At 43.2% G+C, this 27,555-nt stretch overlaps 1 protein-coding gene across 5 annotated transcripts in view; it reads right to left on the bottom strand.

Annotated features, from left to right (window-relative positions):
* ELAPOR2 (endosome-lysosome associated apoptosis and autophagy regulator family member 2) overlaps positions 1–26,095 on the bottom strand; it is a 233,610-nt gene extending 207,515 nt beyond the window's left edge. The window contains exon 1 of one of the 5 annotated variants that reach the window (XR_016036919.1): positions 25,768–26,095. Coding sequence is in view for 1 of the 5 variants with exons in the window: in XM_055420627.2 (XP_055276602.2) it covers positions 25,768–25,956 (189 nt within the window). In the remaining 4 variants the exon portion in view is untranslated. The remainder of the gene's footprint in view (positions 1–25,767) is intronic. The other 4 variants (XR_016036918.1, XR_016036917.1, XR_016036920.1 and 1 more) reach the window with 4 other exon arrangements.
* Between the last annotated feature and the right edge of the window lie 1,460 nt (positions 26,096–27,555).

Below are 27,555 nucleotides of genomic sequence, written 5' to 3'. Positions count from 1 at the left end.
ATCCATCTTGGGTGGCCCTACATGGCATGGCTCATAGTTTCATTGAGTTAGACATGGCTGTGGTTCCTGTGATCAGTTTGGTTAGTTTTCTGTGATTGCGGTTTTCATTCTAATTGTCTAGTCAAGGCTATGGTTTTTCCAGTGGTCATGTATGGATGTGAGAGTTGGACTGTGAAGAAAGCTGATCGCCGAAGAATTGATGCTTTTGAACTGTGGTGCTGGAGAAGACTCTTGAGAGTCCCTTGGACTGCAAGGAAATCCAACCAGTCCATTCTAAAGGAGATCAATCCTGGGTGTTCATTGGAAGGACTGATGCTAACGCTGAAGCTCCAATACTTTGGCCACCTCATGCGAAGAGTTGACTCACTGGAAAAGACTCTGATGCTGGGAGGGATTGGGGGCAGGAGGAGAAGGGGACGACAGAGAATGAGATGGCTGGATGGAATCACCGACTCTGTGGACATGAGTTTGAGTGAACTCCGGGAGTTGGTGATGGACAGGGAGGCCTGGCGTGCTGTGATTCACAGGGTCGCGAAGAGTCGGACACGACTGAGTGACTGAACTGAACTGAACCTCTGAAGGATAAGAAGTTTATGGAAGCTTCCTGATGGGAGAGACTGACAAAGGGAGAAACTGGGTCTTGTTCTGATGGGTGCGGCCCTTCCCAACCCAGGGATCGAACCCAAGTCTCCCTCACTGCAGGCAGATGCTTTAACCTCTGAGCCACCAGGGAAGCTCGCGGCCATGCTCAGTCATTCTTTAATCCAGTTTTCTGCTGATGGGAGGGGCTGTGCTCCCTTCTGGTTGCTGGCCTGGGGCCAAACCACGGCGGAGGCAGTGAAGACAATGGCGACCTCCTTCAAAGGCCCAGGCACGCACTGCCACACTCAGTGCCCCGCCCCTGCACCGCCACACTCAGTGCCCCGCCCCTGCACCGCCACACTCAGTGCCCCGCCCCTGCACCAGGCCACCGCCCACCCACGCCTCCGCCAGAGACTCTTAACAAGCAAGCCTGGGTCAGTCTCTTGTGCGGTCAACTGCTCCTTTCTCCTGCGCACACAAGGTTCTGTCTGTGCCCTCCAAAAGTCTGTTTCCTCAGTCCTGTGTAAGTTCTGGGGTAGAGTTAATGGCGACCTCCTCCAAGAGGGCTTATGCCATACCCAGGTCTGCTGCACCCATGCTTCCTAACAAATCATCTGCTATAATATGGTTCATATTTGAACCCCTGCCAGGCTTAATCTGTAGAACATCCACTGAGGAGAGGCTTGCTGCTATTTTACATTAGAGAAGAATTAACTTTCTTCCAGCTGGGGTTTTTGTAGTGTTTAAACAATATTTTTTTAAAGTTGTAATTATTTAAACCTCCGTCTCCAAGAGCTTCATTCAGTGGCTACCTTAGGGCACTGCCACAGGTTTAGGTTCCCAAGCCAAAATGTACCTTGAAAAATAACCAAATAAGCATTCTATTTAACACTAATTTCCATCACAGATGTTTTCTTCACTTAAACGCATTGTGTTCTGCCTTAATACTACAAGGAAGCAGTAAGCCCACAAAAAAATTTTTGCTATTTGTCAATTAAATTTACACTTCTCCCTTGTTGCACTGAGAATTTAGAGCTAATAGGCCCCTGTACAGACAACTGCAATCATTAGTTATGGGTACATTTTAACAGTTTCCAAATGAAATCCTTTAGAGTCACAAACTGTTTTATGAGTCTATCTTATGGCATGTATTCCAAAAAGGCCTGATGCTAGAAAAGAAGCAACTCTTTTGAGAGAACAGGACAGCCAGAAATTTTGGGGAACACTTCAATAGATCATACACCCAGATATACAAATAAAGACCGTTTATATGATGCTCAATGCAAACAAAACTTCTTAAACAACTTAATTTCTCTGTATAAGGGTGATATATGATGGGGTCTGATGTTGATCTTTATTCAGAGCTAGGCTGTGCTGCCACCTTGATAAGACCATAAAGATGATACACAGAGTTCAGGTTGGTGCTTTCTCAGAGAAGGCACCATGGCTTATCTTGTCTCCCCATGTAGACAAAGTCTGCATCTGCTAACTTACTTGTTCTACTCTCTCATTTCTACTCACGAGAGAAATGAGGATTCTAAGTAAAGCCTGACATTGTGTTCATACAAAGTATTAATAAAAACCACCTTTCTAACTCATCTTATATTTCTTTTCAAAAGGATGATTCATGGAAAGTACAATTCAGTATGTGTCCATTTTACGTCAGGAAATCCACCTTCCTGGCCCAAATCCTCTAGGTGACCCCTGTTGCCAGAATGACTAGATTAAGTAGCCAATGATTTTGCCTAAGTACCACCCAGCAGAAAAATGTGAAATATTATTAGATTAAAACTTCAGAAATGAGCCTACAGAGAGTAAAGGTATTATGGCCCCCCACAAAATTCTTACAGTGAGTACTCACCCACAGTATCTCAGGATGTGAGCTTATTTGGAGATAGAATCTCCATAGAAAATAATCAAATTAAAATGAGGTCATTAGGGTGGCCCTGAATCCAATACGACTGATATCCTAACAAAGAGGAGAAATGAGAGCACAGAAAGAGGCCAAGAGAGAAGACAGATGTGAATGGACCTGTGGAGAAGATGGCCACCTACAAGCCACGGACAGAGGATGGAACAGACCCTCCCCTAGATGGAACCAATCCTGCCCACATGTTGGTTTAGGATTTCCAGCCTCCAAAACTGAGACAATCAATAGCTGTTCTTAAAGCCAGCTAGTTTGTGGTACTTAGTTATGACAGCCTAATACTAAAAGACACCCCCAAGCTAGAGGGAAAGGACAGTCATGTGACACTAAAAAGTGTCCTAAGTTCAACAGGATAGAAAAATAAAGGTGTGCTTCATCTTAATTATTAAAAAAAAAAAATCCAATAAAACCAGAGTCACTAATCATAGAACAAAATCTTGCCACTGGAAAGAACCTTAAGTATGTCCAGCATTACTCTCAGCAAGTAAATATCTGCACCTTCCCCTTCGGCACTTGTCACTCCTCTCTTCTCCCCTGAACAGTTAAGTTCCTCAGAAGAGCTGCTCTTCTCACTGCATCTGCCTCCTTTCTTCTCACTCTCTCAGGAGTCCACTCCTGTAAGTCAACCTGGATGACCAATGAGCACCTCTGTCAGTCGATCAAAACTGCTTTTTCACGATCACCAGTAGCCTCCACTTGGCAAAATCCAAGCGTCAGTTCTCAACATTCCTCTTACTAGAGACAACAACTCAGTCCCTCCATCTCCCTTCTTCAGCACTTTCTTTATCTAGCCCCCAGGACACTAGTGTCCTCCCTGGGCCCTCTGAACTCTCCAGAGGTGCCCTAGCACTTGGTCTTTGACCTCTTCTTTCTCTACCTACAGGTCACTTCTTTGGATATATTAGTAAAGCCTATTGCCTCTTTCAAATACATATAAATATATTTTGTACACAAAATATACCCAGAATCCAACAGTTTCCCATCACTCCACCCAAAACCATAATCTAAGCTGCTATAATGCCTCACAAGATTACTGTAATAATCTAACATAGCATGTTTTCCACATAGCAGCTAAGTTGATCTTTTTACATATAAATCATATTACTTTTTGTAATATCTGTGGAAGTTTAAAATCAAAGCCTTTAACACACCCTAAAAGGTGCCATGTCCTCTGCCACACCCCATCCAGCTGTGCCCTCTATGTCTACATCTCCTGCCTTGCCCCCACACTCATTCCAGTCCAGCCACCATGGGTCACTCTCCTTTGAGCATGGCAAGGGCACACTCATCTCACGGTCTTTGCCCTGCCTCTTCCATGTGCCTGGAAGCCCTTTCCCAAGATGTCCACATGGCCTGAGCCCTCTCTTCATGCAGGTCCTGCTCAAATGTCGTATCTTTCCTGATCTCTCAGACAACTCCTCTGTCCCCTCACCTCCCTTATTTTTCTTCTTAGACTTATCACCACCTCTCATATATTTGTGTAATGTCTATATTCTACCGTTCTATAAACTCTGTAAGAAGAGAAACTCTGCTTTTCACATTGATGAAGTGAAACATAAGAAGGGCTGGATAAATATTTGTTCAAAGAATAAATGAACATCACATGGCCAGCCAGAGTAGGTGACACATAAATGACACTTTGAAACATAAATATTAGACAAGTGATTCTTAGCCTGTACATTGGAATCTATTTCCTGGGCCCTGTCCTCAGTTCAGTTCAGTTCAGTCACTCAGTTGTGTCCGACACTTTGCGACCCCATGAACTGCAGCATGCCAGGCCTCCCTGTACATCATCAACTCCCGGAATCCACCCAAACCCATGTCCATCGAGTCGATGATGACATCCAACCATCTCATCCTCTGTTGTCCCCTTCTCCTCCTGCCCTCAATCTTTCCCAGCATCAGAGTCTTTTCCAATGAGTCAGCTCTTCTTTAGGATGGACTGGTTGGATCTCCTTGCAGTCCAAGGGACTCTCAAGAGTCTTCTCTAACACCACAGTTCAAAAGCATCAATTCTTCGGCACTCAGCTTTCTTTACAGTCCAACTCTCACATCCATACATGACCACTGGAAAATCCAAAGCCTTGACTAGATGGACCTTTGTTGGCAAAGTAATGTCTCTGCTTTTTAATATGCTATCTAGGTTGGTCATAATTTTCCGTCCAATGAGTAAGAGTCTTTTAATTTCATGGCTGAAATCACCATCTGCAGTGATTTTTGGAGCCCAGAAATATAAAGTCAGCCACTGTTTCCAGTGTTTCCCCATCTATCTGCCGTGAAGTGATGGGACCAGATGCCATGATCTTCGTTTTCTGAATGCTGAACTTTAAAATCAACTTTTTCGCTCTCCTCTTTCACTTTCATCAAGAAGCTCTTTAGTTCCTCTTCACTTTCTGCCATAAGGGTGGTGTCATCTGCATATCTGAGGTTATTGATATTTCTCCTGGCAATCTTGATTCCAGCTTGTGCTTCCAGTCCAGTGTTCCTCATGATGTACTCTGCATATAAGTTAAATAAGCAGAGTGACAATATACAACCCTGACGTACTCCTTTTCCTATTTGGAACCAGTCTGTTCTTCCATGTACAGTTCTGACTGTTGCTTCCTGACCTGCATACAGGTTTCTCAAGAGGCAGGTCAGCTGAGCTGGTATTCCCATTTCTTTCAGAATTTTCCAGTTTATTGTGATCCACACAGTCAAAGGCTTTGGCATAGTCAATAAAGCAGAAATAGATGTTTTTCTGGAACTCTCTTGCTTTTTTTATCATCCAGAGGATGTTGGCAATTTGATCTCTGGTTCCTCTGCCTTTTCTAAAACCAGCTTGAACATCTGGAAGTTCACGGTTCACATATTGCTGAAGCCTGGCTTGGAGAATTTTGAGCATGACTTTACTAGCGTGTGAAATGAGTGCAATTGTGTGGTAGTTTGAGCATTCTCTGGCATTGCCTTTCTTTGGGATTGGAATGAAAACTGACCTTTTCCAGTCCTGCGGCCACTGCTGAGTTTTCCATATTTGCTGGCATATTGGGTGGGCCCTATCCTCAGAGATTACTAAATTAGAAACATGTTATTAGTCTGTGATTCTCATGTGCAGCCAGGTTGAGAACCACTACATTAGATTATAAACTCTTAAAGGATATTTTTTTCATCTGTGTACCTCAGGCACAGTGGTTGGCAAAGTGATTAACAATGTTGATTAAATTAATGGATCCATGAAAAACAGTCATTTACAGTGATTGCTTGTTTACATTTATAGATAAAGAGCTATAAAAGAGCTATAAAGTCCTTTTCACTGTGATTTATCTTCAAAGGTTACAATTCTTCCTTAGTCTAAAGAAAAATGTTGCTCACTATAAACTCTACTCACTAGCCCCAGGTCTGCTGTTTGAAATACACTTGAAGGCTAGTCTCTGTTCTTCATTTATTTTCAAACAATAAATGGTCATATATTTTCAAACAATCATAACTGAGCCCTTGCATTTGGGCTTCTTCTTTGGTCAGGACAAATCTTAGCCCATGTAAAAAGGGTTTTGCTTCAGATTCACTCTGCTGGAAAATGGATATTTCAGCCACAAACAAGGACATTTACTCCATGCTATGAATAATAATTAAAGATTAGCTGTACTGAGGAGAAGAAATGATTTTTCAGACATAGCCATGAGCAAAGCATCCACGGATGGAAGTGCATGATAATCTCTGGAAATTGAGAACTGTGGTTAGATCACAGAATAAAAGGGGTGAAATAGAAGTAAAAGGCAGAAAGAGAAAGCTAGAGAGGTCACCTCAGGCCACATCATAAAGAGCCTTATGCTGCTGCTGCTGCTAAGTCACTTCAGTCGTGTCCGACTCTGTGTGACCCCACAGAGGGCAGCCCATCAGGCTCCCCCGTCCCTGGGATTCTCCAGGCAAGAACACTGGAGTGGGTTGCCATTTCCTTCTCCAATGTGTGAAAGTGAAAAAGGAAAGTGAAGTCGCTCAGTCATGTCTGACTTGTAGCGACCCCATGGACTGCAGCCTACCAGGCTCCTCCGTCCATGGGATTTTCTAGGCAAGAGTACTGGAGTGGCTTGCATTGCCTTCTCCGAAAGAGCCTTATATATGATATTAAAATAATTATTTTATGACTAATTGGATCCACCTGGAGTTTACAGATGAGAAGAGAACCGATGAATTCAGGTCAATGACTAACAACCAATCAAAAACGAAAGCAAGAAGAAAAACTAGTTTCAAGTAGAGGGGAAGACAATGAATTTAGTTTGAGATGTTTTTAATTTTAAATAGCCCAGGATATCCTACCAGAGGTATCTCTGAAGGAGTTGTCAATGTGCTTTTGGAACTTGATGGAGAATCAGGCACTGAAGGTTGAATTTAAAGAGTTATTTAAACAAAGGTTGTAGGTAAGACAGGAAGTCGGATGAAAAATATTAACACTGGTTCTCCAGAGTGGGACTGCAGGTATCTTTTTTCTTGTTCAAAACACTCAAATTGTTTATAAGAAGAATGTATTACTTCTATTTAAAGAAAATAAGGATTATAAAGCAAAATATGGGTAAGATCATTCAAAGATGGCACGAACAGTGTAAAAAGGCAAAGACCAAATGCAAAAACCTGGGAATAACCAGGATTTACAAAGGAGTAACAGAGGAGTAACTAGCTAAAGAAATAGGATCTGTGATAGAGTAATACAAGATTTTAGAAGTATCTCAGAAAGCAAGAGAGGAGCAACCTAGAAAAGAGGGTTTAATGCTGCAGAGAAAAAGAGTAGGATGAGGATTAAAGAAACCACTGGTAATTAGGAGATGATTACATAACAAGACATTTAGGGAAATGATTGAGATAAAAGCCAGACTAAAGTGAGTTGAAGAGGGAGTAGGAAATTAAAGAAATAAAGGTAAGAAGCCTAGCTTTGAAGGGGAGGTCAAAAACAAGTCATAACTGAAAAAGAAGGTCAGGTTAAGGACTAGCCTGCCTTTCTCTGTGTCCACCATGGAGACGCAAAACTTGCAGTCAAGGAAGTCAAGTGAGTCACATTCATTCTCTGTCCTACCAAAGTCCTCATCTGCTGCTACAAAGAAAATCACCCTACATGGACAAGGTGTCCTATCTCACAGTCATCACTCATGTCAGTACCTTTTGTCCTTCTGGAGAAAAAAAAAGACCAGTTTTCATGGCCACTATTACTCTAAAAGAATTCTTACCTTATTCGCAACACAAACATGTTAGTCAACCAAAATTACACACACACAAACACACAAATACAATGAAACTTAGGTAACGTGCTAGATTTGTGCTTATAGAAATATAATTCCAAGGATTGCTGTTGAGTCTATTGACCTGGTAAGGAGCTCAGGTGTCCCTTGTGGAAAATAACTAAATATATAAAATTTCAACTTGTAATCTGTATGTTTAATTATCCTTCCAAATGAACACAAAGACTTCGCTCACTACCCAGATAGTCCACAAATGCTCATCACCATGAATGAAAATAATAAATAAAAGTCCTTATTTTAGTCTCCGAATGAATGGTGGAAGATCCACCTTTTTCACCTGCACTATGAGAGACGTGCATTCAGTAACTGATCATGAAATGATGTATAGGTAGACAGGCAGGCAAGTGGAAGCAGTTCCAACAAGTTGATCTAACCAAATGATTAGCTCTTCCCAAAAAATCAAGATTTGTCTGAAATAGCACTAAGCACTGAGTAAAACAGAAAACTAAATTAACTCCCAGAATATCTCAGGATGCTGAAAGTCCATGAGTGCTTACATTTACATTTCAGGCTGCTGTTGCTGCACTTCATAAACAACCTATTTGGAGTCCTCACTAATGAGTTCTTGATATTCATAGATTACATTATCATACCGGAGCTTGAGAATATCAAGTGCTGTGATTAGAACTATGTCATGTTAAAAATAGATGGGCAAATGTGGCAGTCATACAATGGAATGCTACTCAGCAATAAAAAGGGACAAGCTATTGATACTCACCACAGTGGGAATCAATCTCAGAATCATTATGAGTGAAAAAAGCCAGATCCAAAAAAAAAAAAAGTACATGCTTCTATGATTCCCTTTATATAAAATCTAGAAAAAGCATGTGAATCTGCAGTTACTGAAAGCAAATCAGTGGTTGCCTGGGGACAGGGCAAAGGAAGGGCTGGATTACAACAGGGAAGCAGGAAGCCTTCGGGGCTATTGAAAATGGCTATCTTGATTATACTGACAGTTTCATGAGTGTACACATATGTCAAAACTGACCAAACTGTATACTTCAAATGTCTGTCATTTAGTGTACTTCAATTAATCTTCAATAAATTTTTTAAAAAGTCTGAGGCAATTGTTCAATCTTCTCATAAAACATCTGAATAACACTTTAAAGCAGTATCATTTACATATGAACAATGAACAGACTAATAACAGATGATTATTTTTAAATGCATGAATATGCCTAAACACTGAGAACAATGTCTGACTCATTTAACTGTGACACAAGTCTTTAAAAAAAGAGGAATAAAAACATTAAAATAGTTGTGATAAAATGATAGAACAGTGGTCCATCAATTTTTCTTCTCAATCGTCTTTGGTATATACTGTTTTTACAACCGAGTTTAGCCCTTTATTTGTGGTTGAAGATATCATCAGAACAATACCCCTCACCCCCCAACTTCATCTCCATTCTTTATTGTCAGTACACGCAGATGAAGACAGTAGCAAGACACACTCAAGGTCCAGTGCCTGCCATGTGCTTCTTGCTGTGGAAAATACTACAGACAGCTCTGCTACTTCAAAATTCTAAAAACTAAATTCTAATTCTAAAAACTAATTCTAAAATTCTAATCGAGAATCTAGTATAGGCAGAATGAGATCCCCTGAGTTGATCAGCACAGCATAGAAAGAAAGTTTGTCTGACAGCAGAAGCTGATCCAGGGACACTGCACAGAACCCTCATCTCAGAAGCAAGAGGACCAAAGGCCACCCACTGTGCACCCAGCTGTGTGAGGGTAAGACCCAGTGAGTGGGACAGGGAGCTCCCCCAGTGAAGACATGTGCAACACTAATACCTGCCTTGGAGCAGATGGCGGATTTCTGAAACAGAGGAAAAGGCAATTACTACCTTGAGAAAACAGAATAATGACAATGATTGACTAAAAGAGAAAAAATCTATAAGCTGCTGCTCAGTGTCCTTTAATAGCATTCAATATGTAGCCTCCTGGAAGCAGCTGTCGCGAGCCATAAGTATAGACCAGCCTCCTGGGTAGGCAGAGTGTAAGGCTGTGGGGTTCAGTGAGGTCTCTGGAAACAAATACATCCCAGCCTCATGGCTCACTAGCTTTGTCATTTTCTTTAAGGTATGAATTGCTTTTCACCTCCAGTTTCCTCATCTCTAAAAGCAGAGGCAGGGACTGCTGTGAGGATTACTATTAATATAAGTAAAGTGTTTACACACTTAATTATGCAATAAATGGTTCTGTTACCAAGAAAACTGACGATCATTAACTGACAAAATATTAGAATTACCAAGACTACTCTGTAAGAAACTAGATACACAATTAATTTTCAAAACACACTAGCTTTTCAATATATCAGGGAAAAATCAAAAGGTAAAATGGTAGGGGAAACAGTCACAGAAAACAGCAACACAAAACAGGTATACAAGGACTGTGCTGGTGAAAAATACAGAATGCTTCAAACACTGAAGCAGATTCTGCTCTCAAATATGAAGATAATTCTGTAAAGATGACATTTTTTTCCCAAATAAATGAAGAAATTCAACAGAATCCAAGAGAAAATCCCAGGGAGAATTTTTTTTTTAATTTTCAGAAGTATTCTGAAATTGAACTGGAAGACTAAATGGAGAGAGAACAGTTGAGAAATCTGAGAGAAAAGCCAAAAGTGTTATATAAAATTGTATTATAAATCTCTGTGAGCAATCTTGGCACAAAAATATCAACAGATATAAAGTAGCCCAAAAGGAATCAAATAAATGTTTGTGTGTTTATATAATGTGCCTCATATGTTATACATAAAACAATAGATTATAAAGAATATATATGCCTATTTGGCGTAGAAAACAAATCAATGGAGAAATGATGGATTATGGATTGTTCAAATATTATTTGTGAAAACTGGCTTTTCAAAGAATAAAGTCAAAGATTTACCTGACAATAAGCACTGAATAAAATTTTAGTTGAATTAAAATGTGGCAGTAAATTCACAGCATATTATTAAATGCAAAAAAAAAAAAAAGATCACCAACTGTATGTACAGAATATTCCCATTTTGTCAACATACATGTAAATTCATAATGAAATACATGCAGAGAAATATGTGTTATTTCTGTTACAAATGCTAAGATATTCAGAGTGGTGTGCTTATTTGGTGGGATTAAGGGTGGTTTTATTACTTCACTTTTCTAAAATGTTATACATACACTGCTTTTAATTTTAAAAAGGTCAAATGGGAAAAGTGAAACCATAAAAAAAAATGTTAAAGCAAGTGGTGTTAGCATTAACCTGCTATTTAGATAGTGAAGCACTTTCTAGCATACCAAATTCAGATCCACTTAAGCATCAACCGATTATTTTGGCTTAAATTTTCTCCTAGTATGCATTATTGATATGCCCAAGAATTATCACACAGAAGTCAGGGGTAAACTTAAATTTCAAATGGCCAGTTCTTTCTGTTCTCAACTTTAGGATGTTAGATTAAACACCAAAGGGCATTGCTTTATGTTTACAATGCAGCAATCTTAGAATACAGTGCTAAGGATGAAAGCTTAAGAAAGAATGTGCCCTAAGATTAAACCACCAAGGAGAAAGTAGCAATTTCACTTGTTACAGCAATTTCACTTGTTACAGTAGCAATGCACACACATTCACTGAACTGCCCCTTAAGTCTACCACAGACTGCAGCCATAATATTAAAAGACGCTTGCTCCTTGGAAGAAAAAGTATGACAAACCTAGACAGCATATTAAAAAGCAGAGACATTGTTTTGCCAACAAAGGCCCATCTAGTCAAAGCTATGGTTTTTCCAGCAGTCATGTATGGATGTCAGAGTTGCACTGTAAAGAAAGCTAAGCGCCAAAGAACTGATACTTTTGAGCTTTGGTGTTGGAGAAGACTCTTGAGAATCCCTTGGATTGCAAAGAGATCCAACCAGTCCATCCTAAAGGAAATCAGTCCTGAATATTCATTGGAAGGACTGATGCTGAAGCTGAAACTCCAAAACTTTGGCCACCTGATGGGAAGAACTGACTCACCAGAAAAGACCCTGATGCTGGGAAAAATTGAAGATGGGAGGAGGAGGGGACAACAGAGGATGAGATGGTTGGATGGCATCACCGACTCAATGGACATGAGTTTGAGCCAGCTCCAGGAGTCGGTGATGGACAGGGAGGTCTGGTGTGCTGCAGTCCATGGGGTTGCAGAGAGTCGGACATGACTAAGTGACTGAACAGAACTGAACCTAAGTGTTAGTCACTCAGTCCTGTCCAAACTTTTGCTATACCAGGGACTGTAGCCGACCAGGCTCTTCTGTCCATGGGATTTCCCAGGCAAGAACACTGGAGTGGGTTGCCATCTCCTTCTCCAGGAGATCATCCCAACCCAGGGATTGAACTCACGTCTCCTGCATTGCAGGAGGATTCTTAACCTCCTAAGCCATCAGTGAAGCCCACAGTAACATAGATGCAGTGCAGTAAACCAGAATTCATGGTTCCACACAGATGTGACCCAAGACAACAGTCTGTCCTAAAAAAAAAAAAACTCTGAAACTTTCAGAGTTAAAAGTAGCAGCACATGGTTCTACAGATATCAGACATCTTGGATGAATTAAATTGTGCACTCTCCTATCACCACTGAGCCTACTCTTGTACTCTAAGTGAGAATTACACCAATACCTCTTATGTGTGACTACACTGACTGTTACTTGAGGCTCACTACTATGGTCCCCTTAAGTCTTCTTCAAGCTAAACAGCCTCAGCTCCTTTGACCCATCATCAAGTATTTGGAGACACTCTCCAAACAGTTTATCTTACTAATTTACACCTTAAACTAACATCACCCTATTCCAATGTTCCTCTTCAAATATTGCACCTAAGTTGTATTGAAAGTGAAGTGAAAGTCGCTCAGTCGTGTCCAACTTTGCGATTCCATGGAATTCTCCAGGCCAGAATACTGGAGTGGGTAACCTTTCCCTTCTCCAGGGGATTTTCCCAACCCAGGGATCCAACCCAGGTCTCCTGCATTGCAGGCAGATTCTTTACCAACTGAGCTATCAGGGAAACCCTAAATGAAAGTCATTCAGTCATGTCCGACTCTTTGCAACTCCATGGACTATACAGTCCATGGAATTCTCCAGGCCAGAATTCTGGAGTGTGTAGCCTTTCCCTTCTCCAGGAGATCTTCTCAAACCAAGGATCAAACCCAGGTCTCCCACATTGCAGGCGCATTCTTTACCAGCTGAACCATAAGGGAAGCCCAAGAACACTGGAGTGGGTAGCCTACCCCGTCTCCAGGGGATCTTCCCGACCCAGGAATCGAACCAAGGTCTCCTGCATTGCAGGCAGATTCTTTACCAACTGAGCTATCAGGGAAGCCACATAAGTTGTATTACTGACCTGTTAAATGTCCACTTTCTATGAGCCAAGCACTCTGCCTATATTAATAGAACCAAAGAATCCTTCCACCTGCCCATCACTGCTTTTGGCAGCCACATGACATCTGTGGCTTCAAAAGTACTTTTAAGCAAGAATTCCTCATCATATACTTGAATATCTAAATTTCAGAACCACATTTAAAACAATTATGCTTGCCCATTACTCTAGCCTTTTGCAATCATCTGAATCCCAATTCTGTTTTCTAACTCATTAGGCATCTTTCTCAGCTTTCTGACTTTACAAATTTTGGTTAAGCCTTCTCAAAACCAAACTACTGTTTCAACAGTCAAAGTAGAACCGTAACGGGACAGAGACCAGAGACTAAGACCAAAGGTATTACATTGGAAACCTTCCTCCAGTTTATCATTAAGTGCTTGAATTAATAACCTCAGGGTACATTTGTTCATGGATCCAAGACTCTTCCTAGATATACTATCACTCAGCATATACTTCTGCATCTTGTCCACAGGGATATGATATTTCAAACGTCTAACCAAACATCAAGAATCATGTGCTGTATCATACTGCAGATTGACTGCTCACCTAACCCTTCGACCCTCAGTCAGCTTCTGTGCTATCCCTCTTTCCTAGCTGTGCCTTTTCAGTCTTATTCTCAATCGCTTCTTCCCCTGCTTGCCTCTAAACGCTGGTGTTTGCCTGAGCACCTTCCTCAACACACGGTGCTCACAGCCTAGGTGACCTCATCACCACCACTGGCTTCAATTACCTCTCACTATGTGCCCCTGGCTCCCAAGTCACCTCTTGGATGCACTCTCAAACATTCAGCTGTCTCTGGGAGAGCACTGCTTGGCTGTCCCTCAGGCACTTTAAACTGAGAATGCCAATAGTGAACTCATCCTCTTTCTCCCAGCAGCCCTATTCACCTCTTACATTTTCAATCTCAATGTAAGGTAGAGTGTCTTCCAAGTAGTCCAAGGCAAACCCCCTAGAAGTTGTGGTAGACTGAAATTGATCACTCAGCCTCCCCCTTTGATCATTTGCTTAGCTCTGATATTTTGTTTGCCTCCTCATAGGAGAGGCAACAGCATCCTAACTGATCTTCCTGCCTCCAATATTACCCCCTTTTATATTCCTCCACTCACAAACAAAAAAAAACCTGTCTAAGCTGATGTCAATGATTCCCCAAAGTTTTTCTCACAAAAACCCCAGTTCCAGTCTTCCTCACAATCTAGTTCTCTCTTGCCACTGTCAATCATATGCCTTTACTCCGACCTGTGAAGTGGTCGTGTGATTTAACTCCTCTGTGTAGTCACACAATCGGTTTACTTTGACTAGTAAGATAGGCTGGCCTCTGTGCATACTATAAAACTTGCAGAAATCTTTCAAAACAGCTCAGACAGCACCTTCTCTGAGACCAGGACTCCTTAGTGTGATTTAGTCCCCCATCTCTGCTTCTATAAAACTGTGCATAACTTCATCACAGCACTTAACCCATCTCTAATCATAGACTTCCATATTATTAGTTCACCTATGAGGGAAATACATGATCTGAACTCATTAAATGTCACATGAACAAATAAACACATGAATGGCCATGGAAAAAGAATAAACAGGGAATGAAGTAGGGTGGTCTTGAAATTTCAAAAGCACACTCTTAGAATAAAGACAGTCAATTGAAACTCAAGAATTCTTGGTCACTCTGCAGTTGTTTCGGAATTTTTCTCAGTCAGTCACATGAAAGATTTCATATAGTGTAAGAATTTAATACAGTATTATGTATCAAACACTAGAGTTTTTAATTAGAATTTATTCCTATGCTATATGTTAAGGGAAGTAATTCCATATACATACATATTATCTGAATAATTAATTACTTTCTCTGGATTTTATATTATCTCAAAGCATGCAGACAGGAAAAAAATGTAAGGAAATGTGTTTTCAAAGTACTCTATATATGGTATCCTCCAGTTCAGTTCAGTCACTCAGTCGTGTCCAGTTCTTTGCGACCCCATGAATCACAGGACGCCAGGCCTCCCTGTCCATCACCAACTCCCGGTGTTCACTTAAAAGCACCATATACAGAGGAAAAACAGTAAGTGAAAACACCTAAACAGAATTTCCACAAAAAGTGAAATACAAAAAGCTAAGTCACATTAAAAATACTGACCATCAACAGTGATTAAAGAAATGCAAATTACATCAGTGAGACAGCATTTTCCAACATCAAATTAATATTAATAATTTTTCACAGACAAAGAAAACTTATGGTTACCAAAGATGAAAGGGGAGAGGAAGGATAAATTAGGAAGTTGGGATTAACACATACACACTACTATGTGCGCTTAGCTGCTCAATCATGTCCGTCTCTTTGTGACCCCATGGACAGTAGCGCACTAGGCTTCTCTCCCAGTCCATGGGGATTCTCCAGGCAAGGATAGTGGAGTGGGTTGCCATGTCCTCCTCCAGGGGATCCTCCTAACTCAGGGAATGAACCCAAGTCTCCTGCATTGCAGGCAGATTAACCGTCCGAGCCGCCAGGGAAGCCCACACACTACTATAATAAAACAGATAACCAACAAAGACCAACTTATAGCACAGGGAACTATATTCAGTATTTTGTAACAACTTATAAGGGAAAAGAATCTGAAAAGAATATATCAATATATAACTGAATCATTGTGCTATACACCTGAAACTAATATGACACTGCAAATCAACTATACTTCAATTAAAAAATAATAAATCAATAACACTTTTCACTGTTGTTTAGTACAGTATAGTTCATATCCTTCAATCTAAGATTTTTGAGGCAATTTTATAATATCTTCAATAATCAGGAATTCAATGGTTTGTGTTGTTCCTTATGATATTATAGTTTATGTATTTTTATACTACAAAGAATTAAAAACAATCAAAATTAAATTTACTCATTTGTTTGACACAGTGCTAGACACTGTTTGAGGTGCTAAGGATACAGTGTGTGTGTGTCCAGTTACTAATTCGTGTCTAACTCTTTGCAACTCTACGGACTGTAGCCTGCCAGGCTCCTCTATCCATGGAATTCTCCAGGCAAGAATACTGGAGTGCAGTAGCTTATCTTTGAAAAGAAGTAGGAAGAAAGGGATGGAGGGAGGGATTGCTTTGTCTTTATGGAACTTACAGTTACTGAGAGTGGGCTCATAAACACTAAATAATTTAAATGTATATGATGATGCTGAAAAGTGATGTGGAGAAAAATAAAAGCATGAAATGGGGATAGAGAGATGGCTACAATTGCAAGTAGGTGACCAGGGAAGGCCTGACTGAGAAGATGACAACTGAGTAGAAACCTAAAGGACATGAGGGAGAACGACAAGCAGATAGCGGGAAAGAGAGCTGCAAGCAGAGGAAGAACCAGGGAGGGCAGAAGCCCTGAGAAAAGCTTCCACAACACATCCTGCAAAAAGCAAAGAGAACGGGGAGGCTGAAGCAGAATGAAGATTGGGGGGAATAGTAAGATGACAGGAGAGGCTTAACGAGGCCGATCATGTTGGGCCCTGCAAGCCACCATCAGATCTCTGATTCTGAACGAAGCCTTAGAAGAGCTCTGAGCAAAAGATAACACTTATATTTTAATGGGATCTCTTGACTGCTCTGCTGAGATCGACTGGAGATCAAGATGGGAAACAACAGCCATTATCCAGGCGAGGTCCTCTGGTGGTGTGGCCCGGCAGGCCAAGGGGTGAGAAGCTCTGACTCTGGCTCTTCGGAAGCAGAGACCAGAGAGTTTGCTAACGGACCGGATGTGAGACATGGGAGGACAAGAAGTCAGGGGAGACTCCAGATGTTGAGGCCTGAGTCACTGAAAGGGAGGACTTGCCAGTCAAAAAACTGGGGAAGGCCACGCAGGAGCTGGAGCGGGCAAGAGCAGGGGCTCAGTTTCAGACGTGTCAGGTTTGAGGCACTTACCCAAGCAGAGGCATCCAGGCTGTGCTTGTCACGAAGCCACGAGATGGCCACGCAGGAGATGGGAATTGAGACAGGTCCATCGGCATATGGCATTTAAAACCAAAAAACTATATGACATCACCAAGAGTGTGAGGAGGGAGGGTGACAGAAAAAATAAGGGGGTTGAGGACTGAAGCAGGAAAGTCCCAATGTAAAGAAATCAGGGACATGAGAAAGAACTGGCAGAGACTGAGACGGGCTGCAGTGGAGTAAGAAAATACCGAGAGAGCGCGGGATGCCTGAAGCCAAGTAGGTGTTTCAGTGCTGACGGAGCAGTCAGCTTGGCCCAGTGATATAAGGCAGGGAAAGGTGAGGAACGACTGATGAACTTATTAGAGCAAAGAGGAGGTCACTGTTGACCTAGGAAAGCACATTTTCAATGAAAGGCTGAAGTAAAAGACTCATAAGTAAACAATGGCAGATACTCAAATGATGCTATATTTTGCAATACATCATCTACTAAAATATTTTATAAATATTACAAAAAATACTTATAAAGAAATATTAATATCATTGGGAAATGCTTAAATAAGAGAGAGAAAGATACAACATCTACATAAACTATGCACTCACTTCTAGCTAAAAAGGAAAAGAAAATATATAGGTAGGAAGTGTGCTAAAACATTAATACCAGATATCCCTAAGTGGGCCTCCCTGGTGACTCAGTGGTAAAGAATCTGCCTGCCGATGGAGGAGACACAAGTTTGATCCCTGATCAGGAAGATCCCCGGGAAAAGGAAATGGTTACCTACTCCGGTATTCTTGCCTGAAAAATCCCAAAGACTGAGGAGTCTGGTGTGCTACAGTCCATGGGGTTGCAGAGAGTAGCCACAATTTAGTAACTAAACAACAATAACAAAGATGCCCTGCAGAAGCAGGAAGTTAGCAAGGGTGAACGTTGAAGAAATTCTAACAACAAAACAGGTCCCTGGGTTTCAGACAATTTTGAAGAAATTCTAACAACAAAACAGGTCCCTGGGTTTCAGACAATTAAAGTGTATCCCTCACATTATACCCAGGGCAGTGGTCTCCACCTTTAGCCTGCCTCATAATCCTGTAGAGGGCTGGTTGTGACATTGCTGGGCCTCAAACTCAGAGTTTCTGATTCAGGAGGCTGTGTACAGGATCCAATAACCTGCATTTCTAACAAGTGCCCAGGGAATGTTGACAGCCCTAGTGTTAGGATCACATTTTGAGAGCCATGGACTAAGGGTAAAGAATCTCATAAAAGTGAAGTTTTAAATAGGCTAAATAACATCCTGAATTCCAGAGCTGTAAAGTGACTTGAGAATAAACTTCAATATATTCTCATCCCTGGGCTTTTGTTTCAGAGTCTTAAATCTGGTACAATTAAGAGAAGGTGTCAATTAGGATTAAATGCGTTATAAAGATCAATTCCTTTTTATAGCTGAAAAGAGTGAAAGTCACTCACTCTATGATATTTCAAGGCAGTGATTAGTGCCCCCAGAGAAGAGGACCTGTACCTTACTCATTTCTAAAACCCCTAAAGTGCCTTAAACAAGAAGACAGTTAATCACCATTTGCTGAATAGGATGGAATGCCTGCCCTAATGAGTCTGTCTCATGTTGGGTGGGTTGGAGGGGCAGGTGTTCAGAGCCTCTGGTAAGGCATTCCTGCACCTCTGAGTGACTCAGAAAATGGAACCAGCTCTGGGCATATGACTCAAACAAAGGCCCTCTTTCCTCTGGATGGATGCAGACCTGCGTCAGGGCAGCTGGCTGGGCACCCTGAACACTGCATGGACTCCCACTCTTATGTGGCCCCACAGCTGGGTACAACTCACTCAGCCTTGCAGGATAGGTCTGTGTGTGTGAAGACTTTGTAGAACAGGGTATGGATGCCCCCAGAGCAAGTAACAGACTGGAACAGTGAAAAGTCTGTCTGTGTTTTGTACTCTAGGAAGAGTTAGACATAATTGTGGTTTAGTTGCTAAGTCAAGTCTGACTCACAATCCCATGAACTGCAGCCCACCAGACTCCTAAATCCCTGGGATTTCCCAGGCAAGACTACTGGAGTGCCATTTCCTTCTCCAGGGGATCTTCCTGACCCAGGGATCCAACCTGCATCTCCTGCTTGGCAGGAGAATTCCTCACCACCTGGGAAGCAGGTCATAGGAACTGATCCAGGAGTAAAAGATTTCCTCTGGATGAGAGACTCTATCATCACCACCCACAGCCTCGTACTCATGCTGTGAGTCTCAGCTTAAAAATCTCTTCTTTGGGGACTCCCTCCCACCCCAACCAGACTAAAAAGGCTATGTAAACCCACTGCATACAGTTCCCATCACAAATTATGACAAACGTAATCACCTGATATATGGTGTCGCTTTGAGTCTGCCCACATGAGATTATAAAGTTCAACATAGCGAAGACCACACATTTTATTCAACATTTTACTGCTAGTACCTGGTACATGAACACATAATAAATGTGTTCAATGTTGGAAATATTACATATAACTTCAATTAAGAAAGGCAAAAAGTGATAAGAATTATCCTTGGTTTCTTCAGGGGGGCTTTCCCAGTGGCTCAGATGATAAAGAGTCTGCAATGCACGAGACCCAGAATCGATCCCTGGGTTGAGAAGATCCCCTGGAGAAGGAAACGGCAACCCACTCCAGTATTCTTGTCTGAAGAATCCCATGGACAGAGGAGCCTGGTGGGCTACAGCTCATGGGGTCGCAAAGAGTCAGACACAACTGAGCGACTAACACTTTCTTCAGGGGGAAGGAGACGACCACCAAAATTTAACTTTTTTTCCAACAAGCAAGAATTATGCTAGGATCCAAGGCGCTGCTGAAGAATACACTCTGATAGGAAACGTGCCACTCTATACTATACTCTGCTATTTCTATCCCTTGTGCTAAAATATGACACTTCACAGATCTGTCAACTCTTGGTTTTACATTGTAAATATTGATGGTGTGAATACTTGCTTGCATTTGCCTAAAACATGAGAAATGGTTCTGAGCATAAGAACTTGAAATGGAAAATTCACCTTCACAAGCATAGCAGGCAAGATTAATTATGTTAACTGCTTGAAAACAGAAGCCAAGTCCTAACTTCTTCAGTGACAGCGTGGCTTTAGACTCCCTAAGCCCTTAACCCACAGCCCATGACCTTCAGAGACTTCCTACAGAAAGGTTAAAGGTTATTTCTCAACTATTCCCATCAAAGTCTCAAACAGAAAATAGGACCATTTACAAGGCTCTGACTTCTGACATGGATGACCCAATTTCTTAGCAAATCTTGGAATACTATAATGATAAAACTCTGCTGCTGCTGCTAAGTCACTTCAGTCGTGTCTGACTCTGTGTGACCCCACAGACAGCAGGCCACCAGGCTCCCCCATCCCTGGGATTCTCCAGGCAAGAACACTGGAATGGGTTGCCATTTCCTTCTCCAATGTGTGAAAGTGAAAAGTGAAAGTGAAGTTGCTCAGTCATGTCTGACTCATAGCGACCCCATGGACTGCAGCCTACCAGGCTCCTCTGTCCATGGGATTTTCCAGGCAAGAGTACTGGAGTGGCTTGCCATTGCCTTCTCCGTGATAAAACTCTACTCCATCGCTATTGGGCTTCCCAGGTGGTGCCAGTGGTAAAGAACCCCTCCGCCAATGAAAGTAATCATCAGAAAAGTAGGTTTGATCTCCCTTCCCTGGGTCAGGAAGATCCTCTGGAGGAGGGCACGGCAACCCACTCCAGTATTCTTGCCTAGAGAATCCCATGGACAGAGGAGCCTGGTGGGGTTTAGTCTGTAGAGAGTCAGATACAACAGAAGCAACTTAGCATGCATACACGCCATCACTACTACCTTACCTGCCAGTTAGTGCCATCCCACCACTCCACAGGAACCACTCTGGCAAGAGCACCAGTGAGCTAACTGGCAGATTCAAACTTCTCTTTTCGGGTCTCATCTTATTTGAATTTCTTTGCACCACTGACACTACAACCAACCCCCTTCTTCATCAAAGGCACTTCTCCTTTTCCCCCTAACTCCGCGCTATTGTGTTTCCCTGAAACCCGCTATTCCTTATCTGTCTCCTTTGTGTACGTCTCAGTTTTTGCCCCCTTTAACATCAGTAAAACCCAAGTTCCATCTTTCATTTTTTGGGCTCACTCCCTGGATGATCTCATCCAGTTCAGCAGTGTCAACCATGCCTTCCATTCAGGTGAGTTCCATGTCTCCACTCCAGCCTAGACCACAGCCCCGAGCCAAAGGGCCTGCCACCTAACTGCCTAGTGAACCCTTGAAAGGTCGGCTCTCCAGAACCAAGCTCCTTATCTCCTCTTCCTCATACTCCTCGTGAAGGCTGGAGGCACCATCCTCTAGACAAGGCAGAAACTTCCATTCCCTCAACCTCCACATCTACCCACCGGCAGTTCTACCTTCCCTCTTTCCACCTTCACAACCACTCCTCAACTGAGGTTCTGTCATCCTTTACCTGGACACTTACAACTGCTCCTGGCAGGCCGCACCTCTTTCTATTTCCCACTCCTATGTGACCTCCATACTGTTGCCAAACTATATTTTATTACCCGTGATTTTTAAATCCTTCTATGGCTTCCCATCACCTACCAAATGAAGAGCAGCTTCTGAGCAGGACGGAAGGTCCTCTATGATCAGCTTCTGCCTGCCTCAGGCTCATTTCTCATCAGGCTCCTCACAGCATGCAGCACTCTGCTGCTGCTGCTGCTACTGCTAAGTCGCTTCAGTTGTGTCCGACTCTCTGAGACCCCATAGACGGAAGCCCACCAGGCTCCCCCATCCCTGGGATTGTCCAGGCAAGAACACTGGAGTGGGTTGCCATTTCCTTCTCCAATGCATGAAAGTGAAAGTGAAGTCGCTCAGTCGTGTCCAACTCTTCGAGACCCCACGGACTGCAGCCTACCAGGCTCCTCCATCCATGGGATTTTCCAGGCAAGAGTACTGGAGTGGGGTGCCATTGCCTTCTCTGATGCAGCACTCTAGTTATACCCAATTACAGAGGAACTGTTCTGAGCTGCTGCCATCTTCAATCTGCACTCTACATCAAAAATGTCTTCCCCCAAATTAGCCCAACCTCACATCTGACCCTTGTTTGCTTGGCAGATTCCTACTCATCTTTCTGGACTCCCTCACCTCTTCTGCAGGGCTTTTTATGATCCTTCCCACTAGATGTACGGCCCCTTTCTTTTTTCATGGCGACAAATCACTTCACCACAATTATTAGTTTCCATATCTGACTCATCCTTACCCAATTAAATTTTACTTTTTTTAATTTGGAATTTCACATCAGCTGACATTTTGCCTGGCACAGTAACGGTTTAAACTCAGTAATGGTGGAATAAAAACCATTGGCCAAAAAGTCATGATTCAATCAAGATTCAGAGAAAGCAGAAGAATTATATTATGTAGGACTGTAGAACAGTGAAGTAAGAATCAAGCGAGTTTGTGATTTAATTTTCCAAATTTAAATAATGCATACATAATTCACTTAGTTCTGCTCTTTTTATGCACTTTTCTCTCATGCACTCTCTCTTCTAATACCTTACTCCAACTCTGAATCATCTGTTGGCTTTCATCTTTTTGTTCCTCTGGCAGTCCCATTAATGAGTCAAAAATTCCATTGTATTCAATTCTTGGATAAGACTATTTTCTCTGAACCTCTGAGGTTTCTCTGTAGATCCTTCCTGAAACATCAGGATCATGTTCTACTCAGTTAGCAATCATAAACTTTCAGATATTTACAGTTTCCTTTAACTCATACTCACTTTTAACTCATATTCATGCTCACAATTGAGACAGGCAGATCTTTTTATCACTATCATTTTACAAGTATAAAGCAGATACCCAGAAATCTAGAAGATATTTATCCTTTTACTTTCCCCCCATAAATAGTTTGAAGAAAATTAATTCTATACTTTCTGATGTTTAGTCCTCACTGTTTTTTGTTGTTTTTATTTATCAAAGTCACATCCTACTGGTGTCCTTCAATGACCGGCACACTGACTGTACTTTTATTACTGTTTCCTCTTTCTGTCTGCGCTTGTGTGTCCACCCTACTGGCTGGATCCCCAGCTGAGCATTCCAAAGTAATCACTTTTCTCCCCTTTTCTGCTCCATAATCAATGACTTTGACAAAGGAAGCTGTATTATGAGTTTCACCCAAAGTCCAATCCTCTGCGAAGAATCTTGAGTGAAACTTTCCACGTATCCCAGCCACTCTCTTGTGAACTCAGGGGATCATAAAAAGATTCCTCCCAGGCCAGCTTTCTCTGCTTCTCCTTTTGCCGCTTTCTGCCAAAACTAGGCAAGGAAAATGAGAGTCTATGTGATTTAGTTCAACATGATGACTCTTTATAAGAATACTGATAACTGAGGATAAGGCTGAAAGTATTGGCGGCCATGAAGTTTAGAATTACCTGCAGATTTTCCCTTCGACATCCTCTCCTTGTCATCAAAAGCTGGCTTTAGTTTCCAGCCTCATACCCCTCCCTCACTTTCACTGCTCTCACTGTCCTCCCCACTACGTGGCCCTTAAGTGGGGCATTCCTTTTCTGTTAATAAAGACTGGAAAGGGATCAACATGCAGGAGTGGACACAAAATAGTTACTTTTTGGTGTTACATCTTTATTCACAAGAGTTTGGCCCACATTCCACAGCTGTATCTCACAGGAAGGCCCCTCTCCACACATAAGCACCAGCCAACTCGTACCCTCAAAGCCTGAAAAACTCCTCCATTCTCACATCCCTCTTAAAAACAACGTTAGAAACAATAATCAATTATATAAATTAGCTCAATGGGTTAGACCAGAGGCCAAAGAGCAGCTTCAGCCCCCTGGCCCCGTCAAAGGAACCCCTAACTCCCAGTTAAACATCTACCAACTGTTCGTCAGTCATCAGAATATAACTGGATCTGCACATCACCATTTCTAAAAACATCAAGGAATTGAGTCAACTGAAATTTGTAAACTCACTATAATTAACTGAACACGGCCTTCTGGAACCTTCAGTCAACCCCCTGCCTCTGGTTTCACTATATCTGCCTCAGGGTGCAAACTCCATTCTGTTTGGGTCTGCATGGGTAGAACATGTGCTCACCTAAAGGATGGGTCTAGCTCTAGTGGCCACCACCCCCTCACTAGCCCTCACTTTCACCTGTTTAAGAAAAGCCTCCATCATTAAGAATTAATTTCACAAGAATCTGACTTTTCACTTCAGGAAAAAAAAAAAAAAAGGTTTTGCATAATAGGGACTAGGGGCTGGAGGCAAGGTAAGTTTGTCCTGTTACAACTACTCAATCTGAAGATGACCAAGAAGTGGGCTTTCTCTGGAAGCCTGGAAGAATGGACTATTCCCAGGTGATAGAACACAGATTAAACAACTAATTATCCTAATAAGCTCTGAAATTAAACACAGCTGTTCGCTGAGCTCTTGCCCTGATTTCCCAAATTATAACACTACTGTGTGCTGGTATACATGCCTTTGATCTGAATCTCTTTCATTTCAGTCTGTCCTAGGACTGAGACTGTAGGAGAGGAAGGTGAAATATATGGATGATGGATGAGGTCTAGAACGCAGATATTCTATAATTCGAGACTGGGTAAAATTCAAAAGTGACACAAAGGAACAAGGTCTGGTCTTGCTTCCCAGAGAGGATATTAGCTAACCCATTTTTGTTACATTAAAATAAAATGACCCATCACCCTGATTCCTAGCAATCTTCCTAAAACAGTATTCACTCCTCACACCCTCATCAACATAATCACTCAAAGTAGGTCAGAAATGTTGCTTCCTTCCCCTCATTGATTTTCATTAAGAGGATGCACTTTCTGGAACACTAAAGGGGAAAATAAACACCCAGTACAGCTACCAATGACATCCCCTGTACATTTTTGGCATTATTAAGTACAGTTCTCCCAAAAGCAGGAAAAAAAAATCTCATCACTTCTATTTATCTTTTTTGGCTGTATATCAACGATAATCTCAAACTTCAAAATACACAGTAGTAGTGCTTCAGCCAGCTGATGAACATCTCCCAAAAGGAGCACATTAACTCTGTCTTTTCTAATTTTCTAGATCACCAACCCACCTCTTCCCTAAGTACACAATCTTTTTCTTCCTAATTCACATCCATGTTTTGCCGAAAGGATGCCAAGCGACACCACATACTGGCTTGGCAAGTCCCCGGGGCCTTATCAGGACGCTGAGTGCAAGGGAAGGGGTTTGTAGACACTGGGGAGTGGCGAAGGGGAAGCTGGAAGCCCTCGGGCGGCAGTGCCAGCTCTCCAAACCCCACTGGCAGGGCTTCCCCAGTCCCCTGCCCTTGGTGAAAACTCCCCTCGGCCCCAAGTCCTCAAGCCTGGCACTCCAGGAAAGCGCCCCAAAGTCCTTCAGAGCCCTCAAAACACAGGAGTGCAGAAAGCATCCCCTCAAAACCAGCAAAGCCACACATCCTCTCTCGGCCAGCTTCTCGGGGCGGGCAACTTCATCCCTGGAAACAAACGAAAAGCCCGGTCCTCCCAGGAAGGAAAGAGGTGACAGCAGAGAGCAATAAATGGGCACGACCCTCACCCCTCACCTCCCGTCCTCCCCCTCAGCCACCCCCACCCCCCGCAAACTCCATGTTGCAGAGCAGGTGCGGCTCACCTCCAGGCAAGGAGGAAGCGGGTGGCCGGAGGTGGAGGGCAAGTCCCCAGCCCAGGCCGCCTGGCAGCCGGCGAGCGCCCAGCAGCAGATCCAGGCGGGGCTCCAGGGCGGCGAGAGTCGGCGGCGGGGAGCCCCGGCCGGCCGCCCCCGGCCCCTCCCCCGCGCCGGCCCCGGGCGGAGGAACGGCATCTCCTTCCCGCTGCGGTCGGCCCGCCGGCCGGCTGGAAAGCAGCCTCCCGGGGTGGGGCGCGTCCTGCTCCCGGGCCGCTAGGGCTGCGCGCTCAGCTCGCGGCTGACAGCTCCGCTGCGCTCGCGGCCCCGGCGGCCGGCGCCAGTGCTCCCGTCACGCCGGAGGGAGGGACCGCGGGCCGCGGGCGCGGCGCGGGGGCGGGCCGCGGGGCGGGGCCGCGGGAGCCCGGGAGCAGGTGCAGCAGGCGGGGTCTGCGGCCCAGCCCCTCCGGTCCTGGGGTGCCGCGTGGTCGTCGGGGGCTGGAGCTTCATGACACTGTAGAGGGGCAGCGAGGCCGGCGTGTCTCCCAACCCCGGTCCCCTTGGCCCACCCGGAGGGGCGCTCCGGGGGGAGCCAGAGTAAAATCCAGGACCTCGGGACATTGTTTTCCGGCGGCCGGTCTTTAAGCGCTTCCTACTTCCCGCGTCACGCACAAACACACCCAGATGAGCCGTAGGAGCATCCTTTCGTAAGAATCCAACTAGCTCGCGTCAGAACGAATCTGGGGGTGATTTGGCTGTGCATCAAATGGCGGGGAAGAAAGGGGAAATGAAATTTAGATGCAGGTTGTGACTCAGTGTTCTCACCTAACCCATAGGTTGTTATGAGGGTTAAATAAGTTGATACACTGTAAAGCACCCGAGAGGGCCTGACAAGGAGTAGATGTGGTACGCGTTGACAGTAGTAGTGAGGGATCATCGATGCCGCTGGTGTTACTTAATAGGGATAACTGTGCAACCTTGGGCAACTTAGCCCTTTTGTTCCTGGAACAAGCAGGTTTTCCATCTGTACGATAACTGGGATAGTCTTTTTCTTTCATTCAAAAACATGTTGAGTTGGGTGGTAGGCATCAAGTGGTGAGCAAGACGAACATTACAGCTTCCTCAGTGTTGGGGATCCCTTCCTCTAAAATTCTGTACATGGATGAGTTATTCTGTTCTTCAAAAGGAGCACCCAAATTTCTTTTAATTGAGCACCTAGAGAAATCTCGGAGAAGGCAATGGCAACCCACTCCAGTACTCTTGCCTGGAAAATCCCATGGACAGAGGAGCCTGGTAGGCTGCAGTCCATGAGGTCACTAAGAGTCAGACACGACTGAGCGAATTCACTTTCACTTTTCACTTTCATGCATTGGAGAAGGAAATGGCAACCCACTCCAGTGTTCTTGCCTGGACAATCCCAGGGACGGCGGAGCCTGGTGGGCGGCCGTCTATGGGGTCGCACAGAGTCGGACACGACTGAAGTGACTTAGCAGCAGCAGCAGAGAAATCTCCCCGGCAGACCCAATGTAAGTTGACTTGAATTGCCTGTGGCACTATCCTAATGTCCCTTTAATAAACATTTCCACATAAAATGTGCAAGTCCCTTTCTCTCTCTCTCTCCTCTCTCTCCTGTTTCATGTGTTCTGATTATAACAATAAAGCATGTTTACTGTTAACATTTTGGAAAATATTGAAGACTATCAGGAAGAACATAAAATCACTACGGAACCCACCAGCCAGAGATAACACTATTAGTGGTATTAGCATGTTGAGGTATTTCCTTCTTGGCATTTAATT

This window comes from Moschus berezovskii, chromosome 3 (genome assembly GCF_049115385.1).
Source record: "Moschus berezovskii isolate FMDL1 chromosome 3, NW_MosBer_1.0, whole genome shotgun sequence".
Classification (NCBI taxonomy): domain Eukaryota; kingdom Metazoa; phylum Chordata; class Mammalia; order Artiodactyla; family Moschidae; genus Moschus; species Moschus berezovskii.
Note: the sequence above shows the minus strand (reverse complement) of the source record. Positions and strands in the feature narration are given on the sequence as shown.